This window comes from Macaca mulatta, chromosome Y (genome assembly GCF_049350105.2).
Source record: "Macaca mulatta isolate MMU2019108-1 chromosome Y, T2T-MMU8v2.0, whole genome shotgun sequence".
Taxonomy (NCBI): Eukaryota; Metazoa; Chordata; class Mammalia; order Primates; family Cercopithecidae; genus Macaca; species Macaca mulatta.
In genome coordinates, this window is record NC_133427.1 from 4206860 (window position 1) to 4226918 (window position 20059).

Here is a 20059-nt window from a genome sequence, read left to right on the forward strand (position 1 = left end):
ATTCCTTTAAAGTAGTATAAAATTTTTGTGAACAGAGATAATTTACTTTTTTCTTTCCCATTGGTTCAAGTTGGTTAAATTCTGTTACTGCTTTTTCTTGTGTTATTTCCAGAGGCAGGACTTAAGTAGTGTATTGAATAGAAATGACAAAAGGAGGCATTCTTGATTGTTCCTGATCTTAGATAAATAGCTTTCAGTCTTTCATCATAGACTATGATGTTAGCCAAGAGCTTTTTACATAAAGTCTTTCTTATGTTAATGTCAGTTATTTCTATTCCTCATTTGTTTTTGGCGTTGATGGAGATGATCATGTGATTTTTTTTTTTCCCCCTTCATTCTCTTAAGATTGTGTGTCATATTGATCGATATTTGTATGTTGAAGTGTCTTTTATTCCAGGGAAAAAAAAAGTCCCACTTGGTCATGAATATAATCTTTTTAGTATGTTTTGAATTTTGTTGTTAGTATAGCATTGCGGAATTTTGCATCCATATTTATAAGGGATCAATATTTATATATAGGGTTTTTTTTTTTTTGTAGTTTCTGTGTCTTGTTTTGATGTCAGGGTAACACTGTCTTCATAGATGAGTTTGGGTATGTTCTTAACTCCTCGGTTTTTTCGAAGAGTATGAGGATGATTGGTGTTCTTTAAGTGTTTGGTAGAATACTCCAGTGAAGTGATTGGGTTTTATTTCGGCTTTTCTTTATTGGGGTATTTTTGATTGCTGATTCTGTCTGATTAGTTATGGGCCTATTCAGATTTTCTATTTCTTCATGGTTGCATCTTGTGTAGATTGTGTATTTCTAGAAAGTTGTCCTCCTATCTAGGTTATCCAATTTTTTATTTCTATAATGTACATAGTAATGTCTCCTCTTTTGTTTCTGCTATTAGTTATTTGAGTCTTCTCTCTTTTTCTTAGTCAAACAGGCTAGAATTTTGGCAATTTGTTTATTTTTTCAAGAACCACATTTTAGTTTTGTATTTTTCTGCTCTGTCTGCTAATCTCTTGCATTTCTATTCTTCTGCTATCTTTGGGTTTATTTTGTTATCTTTTTTGTAGTTCTTTTTTGTTTTTGTTTTCGTTTTTGATACAGTGTCTTGCTCTGTCACCCAGGCTGGAGTGCAGTGGCGTGATCTCAGCTCACTGCAACCTCCACCTCCCGTGTTCAAGTGATTCTTATGCCTCAGCCTCCATAGCTGCTGGGGTTACAGGTGCTCACCACAATACCTTGCTATTTTATGTGTTTTTAGTAAGTGAGGTTTCACTATGTTGGTCAGGCTGGTCTCAAACTCCTGACCTCAGATGATCCACCCACCGGCTTCCAAAATGCTGGGATTATAGGCATGGGCCTCTGCGCCCAGTTTCTTTTTGTAGTTCTTTAAGATATAAGTTTTCAGTTGTTGATTGGAGATCCTTTTTAAAAAATCCTCTGTACTATGAAGTTCTCTTTTTGCACAGCTTTTGCTGCATCTCATAAGTTTGATATGTTTTCATTTTTCTTTGCCTCAAATATTATACTTTCTGTTGGAGTTCTCCTCCTTGATGGATGGGTCGATTAAGATGTGTTGTTTAATTTCTACTTATTTATGCATTTTTCAGTTTCTATTTTTTTTTCTTTGAGACGGAGTTTCTCTTTTTCATCCAGGCTAGAGTGCCATGGCATGATCTCGGTGATCTCGGTGATCTCAGCTCACTGCAACCTCTGCCTCCTGGGTTCAAGCAATTCTCCTGTCTCAACCTCCGGAGTAGCTAGGATTATAGGTGTGTGCCACCACACCCAGCGGATTTTTTTGTATTTTTAGTAGAGATGAGGTTTGACCGTTATTGGCCAGGCTGGTCTTGAACTCCTGACCTCGAGTGATCCTCCTGCTTTGGCCTCCCAATGTGCCAAGCTGCTTTTTCAGTTCTTCTTTTCTTTTTTGATCTCTCTCTGTCACCCAGGCTTGAGTGCAGTGGTACGATCTCGGCTCACTGCAGGCTCCACCTCCTAAATTCACACCATTCTCCTGCCTCAGCCTCCTGAGCAACTGGGACTACAGGCGCCCACCACCAGGCCTGGCTCATTTTTTGTATTTTTAGTAGAGACGGGGTTTCACTGTGTTAGGCAGGATGGTCTTGATCTCCTGACATAGTGATCTGCCTGCCTTGGCCTCCCAAAGTTCTGGGATTATAGGCACGACCCACCGCGCCTGGCCTCAGTTTTTCTTCTGCTATTGATTCCTAGTTTCCTTGCATCCTAATCTGGAAAGATAGTTTGTATGAGCTCAATCTTAAATATGTTAAGATTTGTTTGTTATGTAATGTATCCTGATGAATGCTCTAAGTGCACTTGACAAGAATGTTTATTCCGCTACTTCGGTGTAGAGTGTTCCATAAATGTTTGTTAGGTCAACTTGTTCTCTACTGTTGTGCAAGGCCTTTTTTTTTTTTTTAATTGATCTTTTTTCTCTTTTTTTTGCTCTTGTCACCCAGGCTGGAGTATAGTGGTACCATCTCAGCTCACTGCAACCTCTGCCTCCCAGGCTCAAACCGTTCTCGTGCCTCAGCCTGCTGTGTAGCTGGGATTAGAGGCACCTACCACCATGCTTGGCTCAGTTTTGTATTTTTTTTTTTTTTTTGAGACGGAGTCTCGCTCTGTCGCCCAGGCTGGAGGGCTGTGGCCGGATCTCAGCTCACCGCAAGCTCCGCCTCCCGGGTTCACGCCATTCTCCTGCCTCAGCCTCCTGAGTAGCTGGGACTACAGGCGCCCGCCACCTCGCCCGGCTAGTTTTTTGTATTTCTTTAGTAGAGATGGGGTTTCACCGTGTTAGCCAGGATGGTCTCGATCTCCTGACCTCGTGATCCGCCCGTCTCAGCCTCCCAAAGTGCTGGGATTACAGGCTTGAGCCACCGCACCCGGCCTCAGTTTTGTATTTTTAATAAGAGACAGAGATTCGTCATGTTGGCCAGTCTGGTCTTGAACTTCTAATGTCCAGTGATCCTCCTGCTTTGGCTTATTGACATTTTGTCTGATTGTTTACTGATTATTGGAAATATGGTATGGAAGTGTCTGACTAGTTTTGTACAACTGTTTCTCTCTAGGTCTCTTAATGTTTGCTTCACACCGTCAGCTGTTCTGAAGTTAGTGTAAGCATATTTATAATTGTGGCAAATTCACCCCTTTATGATTATATAACATCCTTTTTTGCCTCTTGTGAGAGATGCTACCTAAAATTTATTTTGCTTCATGTTAGCAAAATACATTCTGTCTTAGTTTATTTGTGTGGAATTTTTTGTTTGTTTGTTTTTTGAGACAGAGTCTTGCTATGTTGCACAGGCTGGAGTGCAGTGGCGCAATCTTGGCTCACTGCAAACTCGGCTTCCCAGGTTCAAGTGATTCTCATGTCTCAGTCTCCCAAGTAACTGGGATTACAGGTGTGCAACACCATACCCTGCTAATTTTTGTATTTTTAGTAGAGATGGGGTTTTGTCTTGTTGGCCAGACTGGTCTCAAACTCCTGACCTCAGGTAATCGTTGGCCTCCCAAATGTTTTGTATTCTTAACTTTCAAGTTGTGTGCATACTTGTATTTAAGTGAGTCTTTTGTAGACAGTGTATCTTGGATTCTGTTTTTGTTTTTTAAATCTATTCTGCCAATCTGTATCATTTGATTGGGAAGTTGAATCTACTTTATATTCAGAGTAATTAGTGATGAAGGATTTACCACTGCCATTTGGTTGTTTTCTGATATCTTACAGCTTTTTTCTGTATAATTTTCTTACCTACTGACTTTATTTTCATAATTTCAATTCTTCAGATTGTTTTGTATGGACATACTGTGATTCTTCTCATTTCCTTTTAGGCATGTTCCATAAATACATTTTTCCTGTTTACCATGCAGATTACATAGAGGCATACCTTGGAGATAGTATTGCAGGTTGAATTCCAGACGACTGCAGTAAAGCAGTTACCACATTGAAGGGAGTTGCACAAGTTTTTTGTTTCTCAGTGTATGTGTAATTTTCACTAAACTTTGTTAAGTATGTGGTAACATTATGTCTTTAAAAAATGTACTGTATTAAAAAATTAATTTTAAAATGCTTCATTGCTAAGAAATATGTGTGTTTACAAATTTTACTTCTAAAAAAAATAACATAGTATCTGCAAAGTTCAGTAAAGCAAAACATAATAAAATGAGGTATGCCTGTATATAATAGCTGTAACAGTCTATTTTAAACCCATACCAACTTGATTTCAGTTGCATACATAATGTCCTTTACACCTCAGCTACTCCAATTATGTTATTGATATCACAAATGGTATCTTTTTATGTGTAATAGTGACATAAGTTTTTTAATTCTTTGGCCTGTCAAATTCTGGAAGAGAATAAAAAGTGGATTTATTAGACAAAATTTCAGTAATACTGAGTTTTATAAATTTTGTGGTTTTCTTTACCACAGGTTTGTTAATTTTTTTTAATACATTGAGTTATCACCGAGGGCCCTTGTGTTTCAACCTGCACTCCATTTAGCATTTTTGTAGTCTAGCAGTAATGAACTCTAGCACTTTTGTTTGTCTAGAAATGTTTTAATTTCAAGGACTGTTTTGCCAAGTACCAAATTCTTATTTGATAGTATTTTCCTTTCAGTACTTCCTAATGATAATTCAGCTGTTAGCTATTTTTGAAGGCTTTTTGTTGTTGCTGTTGTTTTGTTTTTGTTACGTGAAGAGTTACTTTTCTTACTAATTTTTAGATTCTTTCTTTTTATAATGTTTCTAGGTGGTGGTCTTTGGGGGTGTGCCTTCGCTGGAGGTACTGAGTCTTTTTTATTTGTTACGTCCATGTCTTTCCTCAAATATGGCACAGTTTTGGCCACTATTTTGGCCACCATTTCTCCATATAAGATCTCTTTTTCTTTATTTTCTGCTTCTTGAATGTTCATAATGTTTGTATTTTTCCACATAGTGGTGTTCCGTAGGTCTCTCAGGCTTACTCACTTTTAACTTCTTTTTTTCCTCCACTTACTCTGATTTTAAATGACCTTTTCTCAAGGCCTGATTGTCAGTCCTGCCTATTGATGGTCTCCTGTTGAGCCCATTTTGTGAATTTTTGATTTCAGTTTCCATATTTTCATCTACAGAATTTACATTTTTGTTTGTTTGTTTGAGACAGAGCTTTGCTGTGGTTGCCCAGGCTGGAATGCAATGGCGTGATCTCGGCTCACTGTAACCTCCATCTCCTGGATTCAAGCAATTCCCCTGCCTCAGGCTCCTGCGTAGCTAGGAGTACAGACACGCGCCACCAAGCCTCGCTAACTTTTTGTGTTGTTAGTAGAGATGGGGTTTCACCATGTTGGACAGCATGGTAGCAATCTCCTGACCTCATGATCAGCCTGCCTCACCCTCCCAAAATGCTGTGATTACAGGCATGAACCACCACACCTGGCCACCCAGCTACTTGTATTTTTAGTAGAGATGGGGTTTCTTTTCCATGTTTGGTCAGGCTGGTCTTGAACTCCGGACCTCAGGTGATCTGCCCGCCTTGGCCTCCCAAAGTGCTGGGATGATAGGATGGAGCCACCGTGCCTGGCCCTGATTCTTTATTAGTTTTTCTTTCTGTTGACATGTTCATTTTATTTGTATATCATTTTTCTAATTTTCTTTAGCCTCCTTTTTCATTAGTTCATTAGGTATATTTGACTTTTTCTTAATTTTTTTTTTCTTTTGAAACAGAGTTTGGTCTGTTTCCCAGGCTAGAGGGCAGTGGTACGATCTTGGCTAACTGCAACCTCTGCCTCCCTGGTTCAAGCAATTCTCTTGCCTCAGCTTTCCCTGACCACAAGTATCTGGGATTACAGATGTGCACCACCATGCCCAGCAAGTTTTTGTATTTTTAGTAAAGATGGGGTTTCAGCATGTTGGTCAGGCTGGTCTTGAACTCCTGATCTCAGGCGATCCGCCTGCCTTGGCCCCCTAAAGTGCTGCAATTACAGGCGTGAGACACTGCGCTGATATTTTAAAGTGTTTGTCAAGTGAGTCTGACTGTGTTTCTCCAAGGACAGTTTCTTTAGATTTATTTTATCTTGTCCTACTTTTAGTATGCTGTGTCATCTTTTTATTTTTATTTTTATTTTTTATTGTTTGAGATGGAGTGTTGCTCTGTCACCCAGTCTGGAGTGCAATGGCACCATCTCAGCTCATTGCACCCTCTGCCTCCTGGGTTCAAGCAATTCTCCTGTGTCAGCCTCCCAAGCAGCTGGGATTACAGGTGCCCACGACCACTCCCAATTAATTTTTTGTATTTTTATTTTTATTTTATTATTATTATTTTAAAACCAAGTTTTGCTCTTGTTGCCCAGGCTGGAGTGTAATGATGTGATCTCGGCTCACTGCAACTTCTGCCTCCTGGGTTCAAGCAATTCTCCTGCCTCAGCCTTCCGAGTACCGGAGTTTATAGGCACCCACCACCACACTAGCTAATTTTTGTGTATTTAGCCAGGGGTTTCACCGGGTTGACCAGGCAGGTCTTAAACTTCTGACCTCAGGGGATCCACCTGCCTCAGCCTCCAAAAGTGCTGGGATTATAGACATGAGCCACCGTGGCTGGCCTGCGGAGTCATTTTGAGCATTTGAAAAGGCACTTATATTCCCCAGTCTTTGTGGACTGGTTTGTACAGGGGAATGCCTTTATTAAATCAGCTCAACTTGCAGACTTAAAGTCTGCTCTAACCTTTTCTAGGTTTCTTGAGCCTTTCCGTGAATCTTTTTTACCCATATATTTCACATGGTTCTGCTTATTCCATTCCGTGATGGTTGCTTTGAAAATTTCCCAGTTCCTCCATGAGCCTCACCTCTGCTTATTTTGTGATGCCCTATCTGTCATGTTGCATTCTTCAGTCAGTAGTTTGCCTCAGTAGTCTGCAGGTTTGTAATTCCCTTGGAGACTTTACAAATTGTCTTCCCATGGCTTCTCTTAGTCGGAGTTTTAAGCCACTGTTGGGCTCTTGCCCTTCAGGTTAAGTATACAGAGACTAATCCCACAGGCAGCCTGCAGACACATTTAGAAAGTTGTAAATCCAGCCTTCTTGATTTATCCAGTTCATACAGAACTAGTGATCAGGTCACTGGTTCCCCAAACTGTACCCTGGTAGGAAGGGAGTGAGCAAGGATGAGTAAAAATAACTACAAAATTGCCTGTTCCCTTTGAATATGCTTTTTTCTTGGATTGGGCATTTTTTTCATAGCTGTATACTTTTGACTGATTTTCAGAATTGCAGTGAAGTTTTTTCTTTTAACAGAAACAAGGCCTTGGAGTATTTTAGTCCGCCATCTTGCTGATGTCACTCCATGAATTGACTTTTTAAAACTAAATAATAAAAAGATAGGAAAATGTAATATTGTAAATTCAGAAATATGATATTTACCAAAGGTTTTAAAATTTAGTTTTTCATCACATCAAACCTAGCTTTAGAGTTATACCTGTGTATTCTTTAAAAGTTATTTTTTATTTTGCATTTTCCACATATCCTGAATATGTTTTTCTGTTGAAAATGGAGAAATTATTTCTCCCAAGATTGGTAGTATGGTCAGACACGGTGGCTCAAGCCTATAATCCCAGCACTTTGGGAGTCCAAGGTGGGTGTTATCGCCTCAGGTCAGGAGTTTGAGACCAGCCTGGCCAACATAGTGAAACCCCATCTCTACCAAAAATACAAAAAATATCTGGGTGTGTTGGCAGGTGCCTGTAATCCCAGCTATTCAGGAGGCTGAGGCCAGGGAATCACTTGAACCTGAGAGGCAGAGGTTGCAGTGAGCTGAGATCATGCCACTGCACTCCCGCCTGGGTTACAGAGCAAGGCTCCGTCTCCAAAAAAAAAAAAAAGAAGAAGAAGAAGAAAAGATTGGTAGTAAAACATCCTTTGTTCTCTCTCCCCCTTTTTAATTTGCTTCCTAAAACTTGGCTCTAGAAAACAAGATATAAAAGTTTTCATTATACTGTATTTCTTAATTCTTAGTTTATTAATTCTTTTCATAACTTCTGAAGTCTTTAATTCATTTTGCATCTTAATGTTTAGAAATGTTTTTAGATATACAACCTTTACCTAATTCTTACTCACCAGCTACATTAGATATAAACAATACCAGTTGTGTCACTGTGAACTGTGACATAATTTCTGCCTATCCTGTGTCCAGCTAAAAGAATACAGAAAACAAAATACAATATAAAATTTTTAAATCTTTGTTAAGTACATATAACAAACATGTCTTGTACTCTTTTAAAAGATAATTTAGTATAATTTTTAAATTAAATTTTCTGTTTCTAGTATGCTTCACACAAATGCATTTCAAATAGTAACTTTTTTTCTGAAAGGGGGGAATTAATTTTTATTATTAACTGTATTACAGGGTTGGCTAGTGGATCTCATCAATAAATTTGGCACATTAAATGGGTTCCAGATATTGCATGATCGTTTTTTTAATGGATCAGCATTAAATGTTCAAATAATTGCAGCTCTTATTAAGTAAGTTATGTTTTCATGTGAATATTGTGTGGGTTGTGTCTCATTGTAAAATGAGTGTGGGTTGTGTCTCATTGTAAAATGAGGACCTGTTTTTGTGTTGTCTTAAGTGTTGAAACTAATTGGCAAGTTTAGTTCTTTTAAAAAAACTGAATATTAAACAGGTTTTGTGTCCTTCATATTTCAGACCATTTGGACAATGCTATGAGTTTCTCAGTCAACATACAGTGAAAAAGTACTTCATTCCAGTTATAGAAATAGTTCCACATTTATTAGAAAACTTAACTGATGAAGAACTGAAAAAAGAAGCAAAGAATGAAGCCAAAAATGATGCCCTTTCAATGATTATTAAATCTTTGAAGAACTTAGCTTCAAGAATTTCAGGACAAGATGAGACCATACAAAATTTGGAAATTTTTAGGTTAAAGATGATACTCAGGTAAGATGTTTTCCACCTTAAATTATTATCTGTGTGAATTCTGATATAACATTTACTCCAAAATTCTCTCATTTATGGTTGCAAATTTCCTCTTTTAATGGAAGGATGAATGCACTGAATGAAATAAATAAGGTTATAACGTTTATTCCAATTTTTTCTCATAGATTGTTGCAGATTTCCTCTTTTAATGGAAAGATGAATGCACTGAATGAAATAAATAAAGTTATATCTAGTGTATCATATTATACTCATCGACATAGTAATCCTGAGGAGGAAGAATGGCTGACAGCTGAGCGAATGGCAGTAAGCCTCTTAAGTCTTTTATTGTGAATGAAATGCTGCTTATAAAAAATTACATTATTACCAGTTACGGTTAGAAGCAACAGTAGCAAAAACTAAAATTGAAAGATTTATGAGTAATTGTAAGATCTTTTTATAATAATACTAAAAGGTTTAATAAATGATTAGTTGTTTGTTGAGGTAACTTAATTCTTCCTCTGGTAAATTTATTATTGCTGAATATAGATGTGATCTTCAGAGGGGTTGAGTGGATCTGCAGTCTAGTGAATGAAGTAACATAGTGATCACTTCCTAATTCAATTTGGAGATTAATAAATAGGGATTATAACTAATGGGATAATTGAGTGGTGCTTTACCATGATTTTAAGAATACTAAGATTCATTTCTTTTTTTTTTTTTTTTTTTGAGACAAAGTCTTGCTCCATTACCCATGCTGGAGTGCAGTGGTACAATCTCCACTCACTGTAACCTCCGCATACTGGGTTCAAGGAGTTCTCTGCCTCAGCCTCCCGATGAGCTGGTGTTACAGGCATTTGCAACCATGCCTGGCTAATTTTTGTATTTTGTATTTTTACAAAAATACAAGATGGATTTCACCATCTTGGCCAGGCTGGTCTTGAACTCCTGACCTCATGATCCACCTGCCTCGGCCTCCCAAAGTGTAAGATTAATTTCTTAATAATTTTATTTTAAAATCACTTATATATGTCATTTTGACAGGTAATGAAACTGTTTACCATAGATATCTTCATATATTTTAGTTTTGAAATAAATAACAAATAGTTTACCAAAGTATTAAAAAGTCTTTTTTTGAGTGTATGTGGTTTGCTACTAGTGGAGATCATTTCTGTAGAATAATCTTTACCATAAAATAATCTTCAGTGGATTATTGAAAATAATAACACTATAGCGATAGTGGAAAGGATTATAATGTGAAAAAAGATACGCTAAGGACATTTGGGTGGTACTAATGGTGTTTACTTAGACCCACGTTCATACTCAGTGCTATTTGCCTGCTTTGTGCAATGTTAAACAGAATTACTCAGTATATTCACTAGTCCTTGAATTATTACTGGTTCTTGAGAGTCACCAATAGTGAAAGTATTTAGCAAAATTTCACGTTGTTGTGGCACTTTTATTGTATTTTGCAGAAGAATCTAAGATTGGAAATATAAAACTGGTTGTTTTCAATGGATAGTTTGAGAAGTGTACTGTTGTATCACATATGGGAGTCTTTGTGAGCAGAAATAAAATTCTGTAAAATTATTTATTTTAATATTTACTAATTGCAAATTAAAACACCAACATAATTCATTATATTAGTGGATTACAATTGGTGAATCTAGCACACCTATGGGAAGATTTTGTATGCCAGATTCTGTGAAATAAGTTATTTTAGTATTTAATTTTGAATTAACGCAACACTTAAATATTACACAACCGTGCTGTAATTTGTGAATGTATACATAATTTGGACTTTTGAATTCTTAACGTTATTTAGAAGTCAGAGACATATTTTTGTTTTGCTTTTTAAAAAAATTTCTTTTTAGTTTCTGCATTGAATTTTTGTGTTACATTTAGGAATGGATACAGCAAAATAGTATCTTATCCATAGTCTTGCAAGACAGTCTTCATCAACCACAATATGTAGAAAAGCTAGAGAAAATTCTTCGTTTTGTGATTAAAGAAAAGGCTCTTACATTACAGGACCTTGATAATATCTGGGCAGCACAGGTAAGAGAGTGAGATGATAGCTATTTTCTAAGAAAGATACCGAAAAGGAGAAGTTTTGTGGTAACCCTTATGTAAGGCCAGCAATTTAGTATTGCCTGACTTTTACCAATGCATGTGCTGTTCATGTAGAGAAATCCTACCAAGAATTTTTAAACAAAAAGTAACATTTTTCTGTCTTTGTATATACTCAACGGCAGCAGCTTATATAGATTGTTTTTTGTTTTGTTTTGTTTTGAGACAGAGTCTCGCTCTGTCTCCCAGACTGGAGTGCAGTGGTGGGAATCTCAGCTCACTGGAAGCTCCGCCTCCTGGGTTCATGCCATTCTCCTGCCTCACCCTCCAGAGTAGCTGGGACTACAGGTGCCCACAACCAGGCCCGCCTAATATTTTGTTTTTTTCAGAAGAGACGGGGTTTCACTGTGTTCGCCAGGATGGTCTTGATCTCCCTACCTCATGATCCACCGTCCTCGGCCCTGCAAAGTGCTGGGATTGTAGGCGTGAGCCACTGCACTCGCCCATAGATGGGTTTTAAACGAACAAAATAGAGCAAAATAATTGTCATTAAAGGAACAATTATTGAAAGAGTATAAATAATCTGTATTTGGAGGCTTTCACCTAAGTAATGCATAGAAGAAACAAATATCACAAGAGTTCCATTACTGTGACTTTAAAAAACATACGATTATTATAGAAGATTGTGACTTTCCTTTTTTTTTTTTTTTTGAGACGGAGTTTCGCTCTGCTCTGTCGCCCAGGCTGGAGTGCATTGGCTGGATATCAGCTCACTGCAAGCTCCGCCTCCCAGGTTCATGCCATTCTTCTGCCTCAGCCTCCCGAGTAGCTGGAACTACAGGCGCCCGCCACCTCACTCGGCTAGTTTTTTGTAGAGATGGGGTTTCACCATATTAGCCAGGATGGTCTCGATCTCCTGGCCTCGTGATCCACCCGTCTCGGCCTCTCAAACTGCTGGGATTACAGGCTTGAGCCACTGCGCCCGGCCCAGATTGTGACTTTTCATAATAAAAACCCTGGTTTCAGAGATACTAATGCATATGTTTTTACATTATCTTAATAGTAGGTTTCTACTCCTGGGTCACTTGGGGAGTATTGCTAGGCACTAGCTCATAAAGCTTGTTTTTTGCCTTTTTTTAAAAGAGAAACAACAGAATACTTAATCTTGCCTTTATTGACCCCTTAAGCTTTGAGTTTTGAAACAATCCAATATTTTGATTTCTTTTTCTCTTAGTTTTATTTGTAAATACCTTCTAGTAAGTTTTCATATTAACTTCCAAAGTTTACTATTTGTTCCCTAAAAAACTGAGTTGTCAAGTATTAAATGAGGTTCTAAAGCATTTCAAATATTAAGAATTCCGTTATTACCTCAAATGAAGTAGGAGTGTTTATTAAGTAATGGAGATTGTTATAGTACAACTATTTTTTTGTTATTAAAATGTAAGTATGCTATAATTTTTTTGTCTGCATTTATTTATTCTATTTTTGTTTTTTCAACAGGCAGGAAAACATGAAGCTATTGTGAAGAATGTACATGATCTGCTAGCAAAGTTGGCTTGGGATTTTTCTCCTGGACAACTTGATCATCTTTTTGATTGCTTTAAGGTAGTAGCTTGAAATAGTAAAGTATTGCCAGTTAATTGTAAGTAAAGTTAATTAGTTAGATTGCTTTTGCTTATAGCTAGTGTGCTTAACTAACATTTTCATCGAAGAATCTCTGATGAAAAAGAATTGATCATTGTTGTTTCTTCCAATCAGAGCTTAACAATAATTTTTTATAATAGTTTTCATCACAAATGCAGAATCTTAATGTTTTTTCACTTTGATTATTTCTTTGAATTCATTTCCACTGGTAGTTTTCATTTTGATTTTGGTTAAAATAACCTGTAGAAATGCAGAGAATAATTGGAAAATAAGGCATAAAACATTCTGGTTCTTTGGAGTTATGTATATGGCATATAGAAATGAAATTCAAAAAGCAAGAGGTTTCTGATATCATAATGTTACGTTTAAAGGCATTTTAGCACTATGGTCTAGCTGGTTTTTAAAGTTGGTGAATTTATAAATGAAGAATATAAATCCGTATGTCATTATTCATGAATAAATATTTCAGTAAAATAGTAATTAGATTTTTGGTGGGAGCTTTAGTTGCTAATTACAACAGAGAATAGATTGGCATTGTTCTTTTAAAATGTGGATTCTTACATTCTGTCACCTAACTATTCTATTTCTGAATATATGCCCTAGAGAAACTCATGAATATATTTACTAAGGAATGTGTTCAACAGTATCTTAGCAGGATTGTTTTATTAGTCTCAAACTGAAGAAAACAAATGTCGATATATTGTGAAAAGATAAGTAAACTGTGTACTCCTCTTATATGGAACACTTCGTGACAATGAAAATTAACACACTGTAACAATTTAGCACATAGATCGATCTTGCCTTTATGGAGAAGGTAGAGAAAAGGAATAAAATTATATACAGGAAGTCAGAAGTGACCTGGATAATAGTTTCACAAGCATTACACTTTGAATTCTGACTTAACATCCCAGATGTGTTAAATCAGAATTACCATGTAAAGGGACTAGGAGACTTTTAATCAGTCATGTCAGCATAATAAGAATTTGTTTGAGATGACTATATGTTTTAATCTGTTGGAAGTATATCAAAGGTAGGCAAGGACATCAATATTGAGAAGTTACATTTGATACTCTTAATTTCCTATTGCTTTTAGTTCTGAGATAATTTCTGAAACAGTGATGCACCAAGACAGCCATAATGATAGATGGAGGATCTGGTCAGTTTCTCTCTTTTTTTTCCTCCCTCTCCTTTTTAATTCATAAATTCTCAAGATGACCTTAATATAATTGAAATAAAAAAATATATTATCTGACTGGACATGGTGTCTCACACCTGTAACCCCAGCACTTTAGGAGACTGAGGAGCGTGGCTCACATGAGGTCAGGAGTTCAAGACCAGCTTGGCCAACATGATGAAACCACATCTCTACTAAAAATACAAAAAATTAGCTAGTTGTGGTGGTGCATGCCTACAATCCCAGCTACTCTGGAGAATCTCTTGGACCTGGGGGGCAGAGGTTGCAGTGAGCCAAGATCACACCACTGCCTCAAAAGAAGGAGTAACAGAGGGAGACTATCTCAAAAGAAAAAAAAACCTGTCATTTCTGTATTGCTGTTTGGCTTATCTGTTGTTTATCAGAAGTGTCTGTTATTCAATGACAAGCATTGCTTTTTTGAGGTGTTGATAAATCTGGCAGTTCTTACACAGCATGCCAGTGTGTCTTGAAAGGTCTTTGTTAAGGTGCTTTTAAGGAGGCAATGAGTATACGCCAATTATCAATTCTTTGTAGGTTGCAGCTGGATGATTCGAAGTTTATCTTTCTTCGCAGTTACCTATAGTTGATGTACTTGGTCAAACTCTAGGTGATAAAGATTTGAATTCTAAGTAAGCCTTTGTCTTCTGAGATGTTGGTGCTAATTTTCAGTGCTTGCCAACATTTTATTTTTGGCATAATTTTTAATTTTTGAAAGTCTTGTGGTTATGAGATTCTCTTTGTGGTCATTAATTTTAATATTTCTAGATATTGAGACTGAAAAATTTTACATGTGTTTGAGCTGTCCTTACGTCCTTCTTAGAATATGTCTATTTTTCCTGTCCAGTAATTGTCCTAATTTGTTTCCTAAGAGTTTTTGTGTATCTAAATGCTTATTGTCCAAACCATATCACAAATAGTTTCTCATAGGTTTTATTAACAGTTTGTTTGAATCAGCATCCAACTACATTCCTCACTGTATAGTTTTATTGTAATCACTCCTCTTTGATTCTATAGTTGTCTCATTATTTTTGTTCTTGTAATAATATTAATCGTTTGCTGTTTTGTTAGCAGTTTCTGTATTCCTTTTATTATTTCAATGGGAATTTTGTGGACACCAGAGGGAATTAAAAGCAAGTGTTACAGTTGTCTTCCTAAGAAATTCTGTATTTATCATTTTAAATTATTGTATAGTTACTAGCTTAAGGTGATGTAGTCCTTTCTCCTATTATTGGATATTTAAGTGGATTTCAGTTCTTTAGTTCTAGTGTGGTTGGAATTTATTCCTTCCAGTGGGTTCTTGGTCTCACTGACTTCAAGAATGAAGCCGCAGACCCTTGTGGTGTTACAGCTCATAAAAGTAGTGCAGACCCAAAGAGTGAACAGCAAGAGTTACTGTGAAGAGCAAAAGAACAAAGCTTCCACAGCATGGAAGGCGACCTGAGTGTGTTGCTGCTGCTGGCTTGGGTGGCCAGGTTTTATTCCCGTATTGGGCCTGGCCCACATCCTGCTGATTGGTCCATTTTACAGAGCTCTGATTGGTCCATTTTACATAGTGCTGACTGGTGTGTTTACAGTTCTTTAGCTAGACACAGAGTGCTGTTTGGTGCATTTACAATGGTTTAGCTAGACACAAAAGTTCTCCAAGTCCCCATCTAACCTAGAAGCTCAGCTCTTGATAGTAACTACTGACTAATAAAATACTACGTACAGCTTCCTCTGAATTGCTGGACATTTAGAACACTGTTTTACTTTAATAAATTTTTTATACTGAGATGATTGTAGATTCATGTACCATGTTAGGAAGTAGTGCAGAAAATCCCACGTTCTTTAACCTGTTACTCCTAGTGTTAACATCTTTAAAAATCACTGCAACCAAGATTTTGATCACTACCAAGATTTTGACATTGTTTCCATCAAGATACTGAACATCTGTATCACCACAAGGATTCCTCATGGTGCCCCTTTATTGCAACACCCACTTGCCTTCTGCCCCGACTTCCTCCTTAACCCCTGGCAACTAACCGGACTGCCAGTCAGTTCAATTTCTAAAGGTCTTTTGCTTTTGGTTTTACTTTAAACGTGTACTCACGGGAATTGAACACAATATATCCTTTTAGATTAGTTTTTTTCATTCCATTTAATTATTTGCAGGCTTACTACAATGATATATATCAGGTTGAGTATCCCTTATCTGAAATGCTTAGTACCAGAAGCATTGTGGATTTTTTTTTTTTTTGGAGCTTTTGCCTCATACTGACTACTTGAGCATCTCTACATTAAAAATCTAAAATCCAGAATTTTTTTTTCGTTGTTGTTGTTGTTTTTGAGATGGAGTCTCACTCTGTCACCCAGGCTGGAGGGCAGTGGCACAGTCTCAGCTCACTGCAAGCACAGCCTCCCGAATTCACACTATTCTTCTGCCTCAGCCTCCCGAGTAGCTGGGACTACAGGTGCCTGCCACCATGCCTGGATAACTTTTTTGGATTTTTTTAGTACAGACAGGGTTTCACCGTGTTAGGCAGGATGGTCTTGATCTGCTGACCTTGTGATCTGCCTGCCTCAACCTCCAAAAGTGTTGGGATTACAGCTGAGCCACCATGCCCGGCCCAGAATGTTTTAAGGAGCATATCCTTTGCACATCATGTCACCATGCAGAAAGTTTCAGATTTTGGAGCATTTGGATTTCAGATCTTCACATTAGTTATACTGTATCTGACATTTGTTTCTTTTATTGACGAGTAGTACTCGGTATGAACTACTCACCATGAATGGATGTCTGTAGTGTTTCAGGTTGGGGCTATTATAAACTGCTGTGAACGCTGGTAGGCAGGGTTTTTGGCTTATTTTTGTTTTGTTTTTGTGTGTGTGTGTGTTTTGATGTAATACTTATTTCTCTAGGTGAGATGAAATGTGGAATGTCTCACCAATACACCTTAATGTAGCAGTTTCTCATTGCCTGTATCAGTACCCCAGGTTCTTTGTCCTGTGTCCAAGAAAATTAAGGAATGTGGACACAAAGGTGGGATTGGAGTGAAAATTTAATAAGTGAAAGGAAAAAGCTCTCTGCAGTAGAGAGGAGTCCAAGTGGATTGCTGGGTAATAGCTGAATTTAACAGCTTTTATAAGAAACTCTTCTCATCTCCGTAGCAGTTTAAATAACTTCTGTTATCAGTAAAGATGTCTGTGCAACTCCTCGTATCTTAAGCAGTTGTGGGTATGTCTCTAGGCAAGCACAAAGTGCCACTTCTCTTCTTTGTATAACTTAGGGTTTGTTTTAGATAAGCTCCTGACCTCCTTCTGTAAGATCTCACTGTTTATATGCCTGAAAACGTTTTTCCTGGGAGCTGGCTAATTATACAAAGTTGCTGATGTATGTGCAGGTGCAGCCTATGTTTTTACAAACTGATTTTTCCTTTGCTTTTCCCTCATTCCCTGCTTCAGGAGTGGAAACCCTAACTGCTGTTAGGAAGATTGAGCATTGATCTTTCTGGTTAATTCCTGCTGGAGACAGGCATTGTATGGGGAACAGAAGCTAGGATTCCTCAAGGAGATGGTTTAAGGGACTCAGATGAAAGGAGTGTTTATGCCTGGTTCCATTTGCATTACCATTTGGAGCTTGGTAGGCTCTAAGTGAAATGAAACAATTTGGATTACTAGTGGACATGTGTTAAAATGAGACAAGGAGTGGGGAAAGACAGTTTTAAAATCCCGAGGCTTTTAACATGCCCTAATAACTGGTGGCTGTAAGTATGCCTGTTAAGATTTTAGGTGCATGGGGCTTGGCTTTGTGGCGCTTCCTTGGTCTTATTTTCTCAGAAAGGAAACTTTTGGGTTATAGGTTACCTGGCAGCATTTTTAGGATAATTGCCCTGAATTCTAGAACATTGTTCCAGATTTTTACATTACATATCCCTTTCTGTTTTCACGGAGCTGCAGCCAGAGATGACTGGTTACTGTACAGGAATAAGCAGCATTAGTTTAAAATGTAGGCAAGAACATAAAAACAACTAATGCTCTAGAAGTCAATGACAGATATGTGTTAAGTTTGGAACATAATTACCCTCTTTCCGTCCTTATTTCTGTTAAAAACAAATAGGACTGTGTTGTTTGCAAAATTAAAGTTGGTCTGATATTTGCATAAAATGCAGGAAGAATAATTATTTGTACACAGGCCTTTTAGATAGGCTTTGATGGAACTTTCGTCCACAAGGAATCTCGGATGGGACTTTGAAGCTGAGTCCAGCCATGGGTTTGTACCCTCAGATACCTGTGAGTTAGGTAAACTTCTCTTTTCCTAGGGCTGTGAGAAAGTAAATTCGTTACCGCAAATTAGGAAGCTTGTATGGAGGCTGTGTAGACAAGGTGTGAGACCACTTTTCCCAAAGGGCTTTTATTGGCTCTGTAAGTCAAGACTGACTCCTTCAACGGAAACACACTCTCCAGTCAAAGCCTTGGTAAAACAACCAGTTTTTCCAATTGTGTCCTGTTCAAAATAAAATGGATTCTTACTGCACCGATGCAGACAACCATATTATGAGTCAAGAATACTTAAAACAACTTTCTGAATTTTAAAGGAACTAGGCAGAAAAAAACAAATATGCTGTAAACCTTGTTCACAAGAGTATACCTTACTTGGTTGTTAAAGGCTGTAGCTAGCTCAAGACAAGTTTCCTTGACTCTGAAAAACAAAATAAGGATCAGCAATGTTCCAATCATAAACCAAAAAGATTGCTTTAGTTCTCTGTTAGTTCAGTCTGTTCTGTTAACTTTGGTTCTACTTGATATTTGTAAACATTTCGGCTTTTCATGAGTCCTGTACATTTTTCTGTTATCAGAAACCTGCATTTGAGAGCACCTGTTAAAGTTCCACAGCTGATTATAAACTATTTTTTTGAATGAGATTCAAACAAGACAACAATTGCCTGTAAAGACAAAATGTCCAAGGTGATTATAGTCAAGAACATGATTGACAAATGTGATTATTTCCATGGCTTACAATAACTCACAACCTTAATTGCAATTAACAGCACATATTTGGGGACTACAACCTTGGATATCCCATCAGCCTTTATTATTACATAGAAATCCTATTGAAGAGAGAAAGTTAAAATTACACCCTTGCATTAGTTTACTATTAATGTTAGCCTCGATTTTTAATGAAACCTCACAGGCAATCCTATTCCATTTTAACCAGTTTGACCATGAGGTGAAATTTTCTCAAACCTCTTATAACACTTTACAAGTTTTGCTAAAGAACAGATTGGGATCTTAAGAAAACCTTGTTGTGCTTTTATTTCAATGTTTAATTTACAGGGAAAAAACATAAATACCCTTTTTAATTTAGTTAATATGTTCATATACATAGTTTTCTTTGTAAGATTAATTTTTGCAGTCTTTTTCAATTTGCTTAAACCTTCTAGTTTAATCTAAGACAGTCCTTTATTCTTAGGCACAATGTACATTTCCTTGCCTTCTTAAAATCTTTTACTAAAAACACATTTTACTGTTTTTATATACCTTGCATGTAAATCTATTTCCAGTAGTTTCAATTAGATGTCAAAATGGTAACTCTTAGGAATTTTGTTTTTTTTCTTTGAGACCGAGTGTCGTTCTGTCAGCTAGGCTGGAGTGTAGTGGCGTGATCTTGGCCCACTGCAAGCTCCACCTTCCGGGTTCATGCCATTCTCCTGCCTCAGCCTCCCCAGTAGCTGGGACTACAGGCACATGCCACCACACCTGGCTAAGTTTTTGTATTTTTAGTAGAGACAAGGTTTCACCATGTTAGCCAGGATGGTCTTGATCTCCTGACCTCATGATCTGCCCATCTCAGCCTCCCAAAGTGCTGGGATTACAGGCGTGAGCCACAGTGCCAGCCAAGACTTTTTATTTTTAAAGATGTAAGTCACGTGAACTGAAAGGTACCACAGCTTTTGCTTTTTCCTTAAAAATATTTGACCTAAGTGCTTATTTATTTAGGCTATTTAATTAGAGCTCTTTTTATAGACATCACATACATATCACATACATGACTACACAGAAGAAGATCCAACAGCTTAGGGTGGAGCACTTTTAAGAGCAGGGCTAGGAGTACAGTTTCCTGTGCCTAGTAAATAAGCATAGCTGGAAGACAAAGACAGATTAGAAGGACTTACTACCTCTAATTACAGGTGGTAATTCTAATTCTGTTGCAGGTGGGCTGACCATCCTTTAGCCAACAGGTTAAGTTCCTTATGTAAC

The 20059-nt window shown here is 37.3% G+C and overlaps 1 protein-coding gene across 13 annotated transcripts in view; it reads left to right on the top strand.

The window, feature by feature from the left end:
- USP9Y (ubiquitin specific peptidase 9 Y-linked) overlaps nt 1-20059 on the top strand; it is a 211387-nt gene that overhangs the window by 65467 nt on the left and 125861 nt on the right. For all 13 annotated transcript variants that reach the window (XM_077989779.1, XM_077989783.1, XM_077989774.1 and 10 more), the window contains 5 exons: nt 8386-8501; nt 8686-8937; nt 9102-9240; nt 10819-10971; nt 12484-12588. In XM_077989779.1, coding sequence (XP_077845905.1) covers nt 8386-8501; nt 8686-8937; nt 9102-9240; nt 10819-10971; nt 12484-12588 — 765 coding nt within the window. The remainder of the gene's footprint in view (nt 1-8385; nt 8502-8685; nt 8938-9101; nt 9241-10818; nt 10972-12483; nt 12589-20059) is intronic.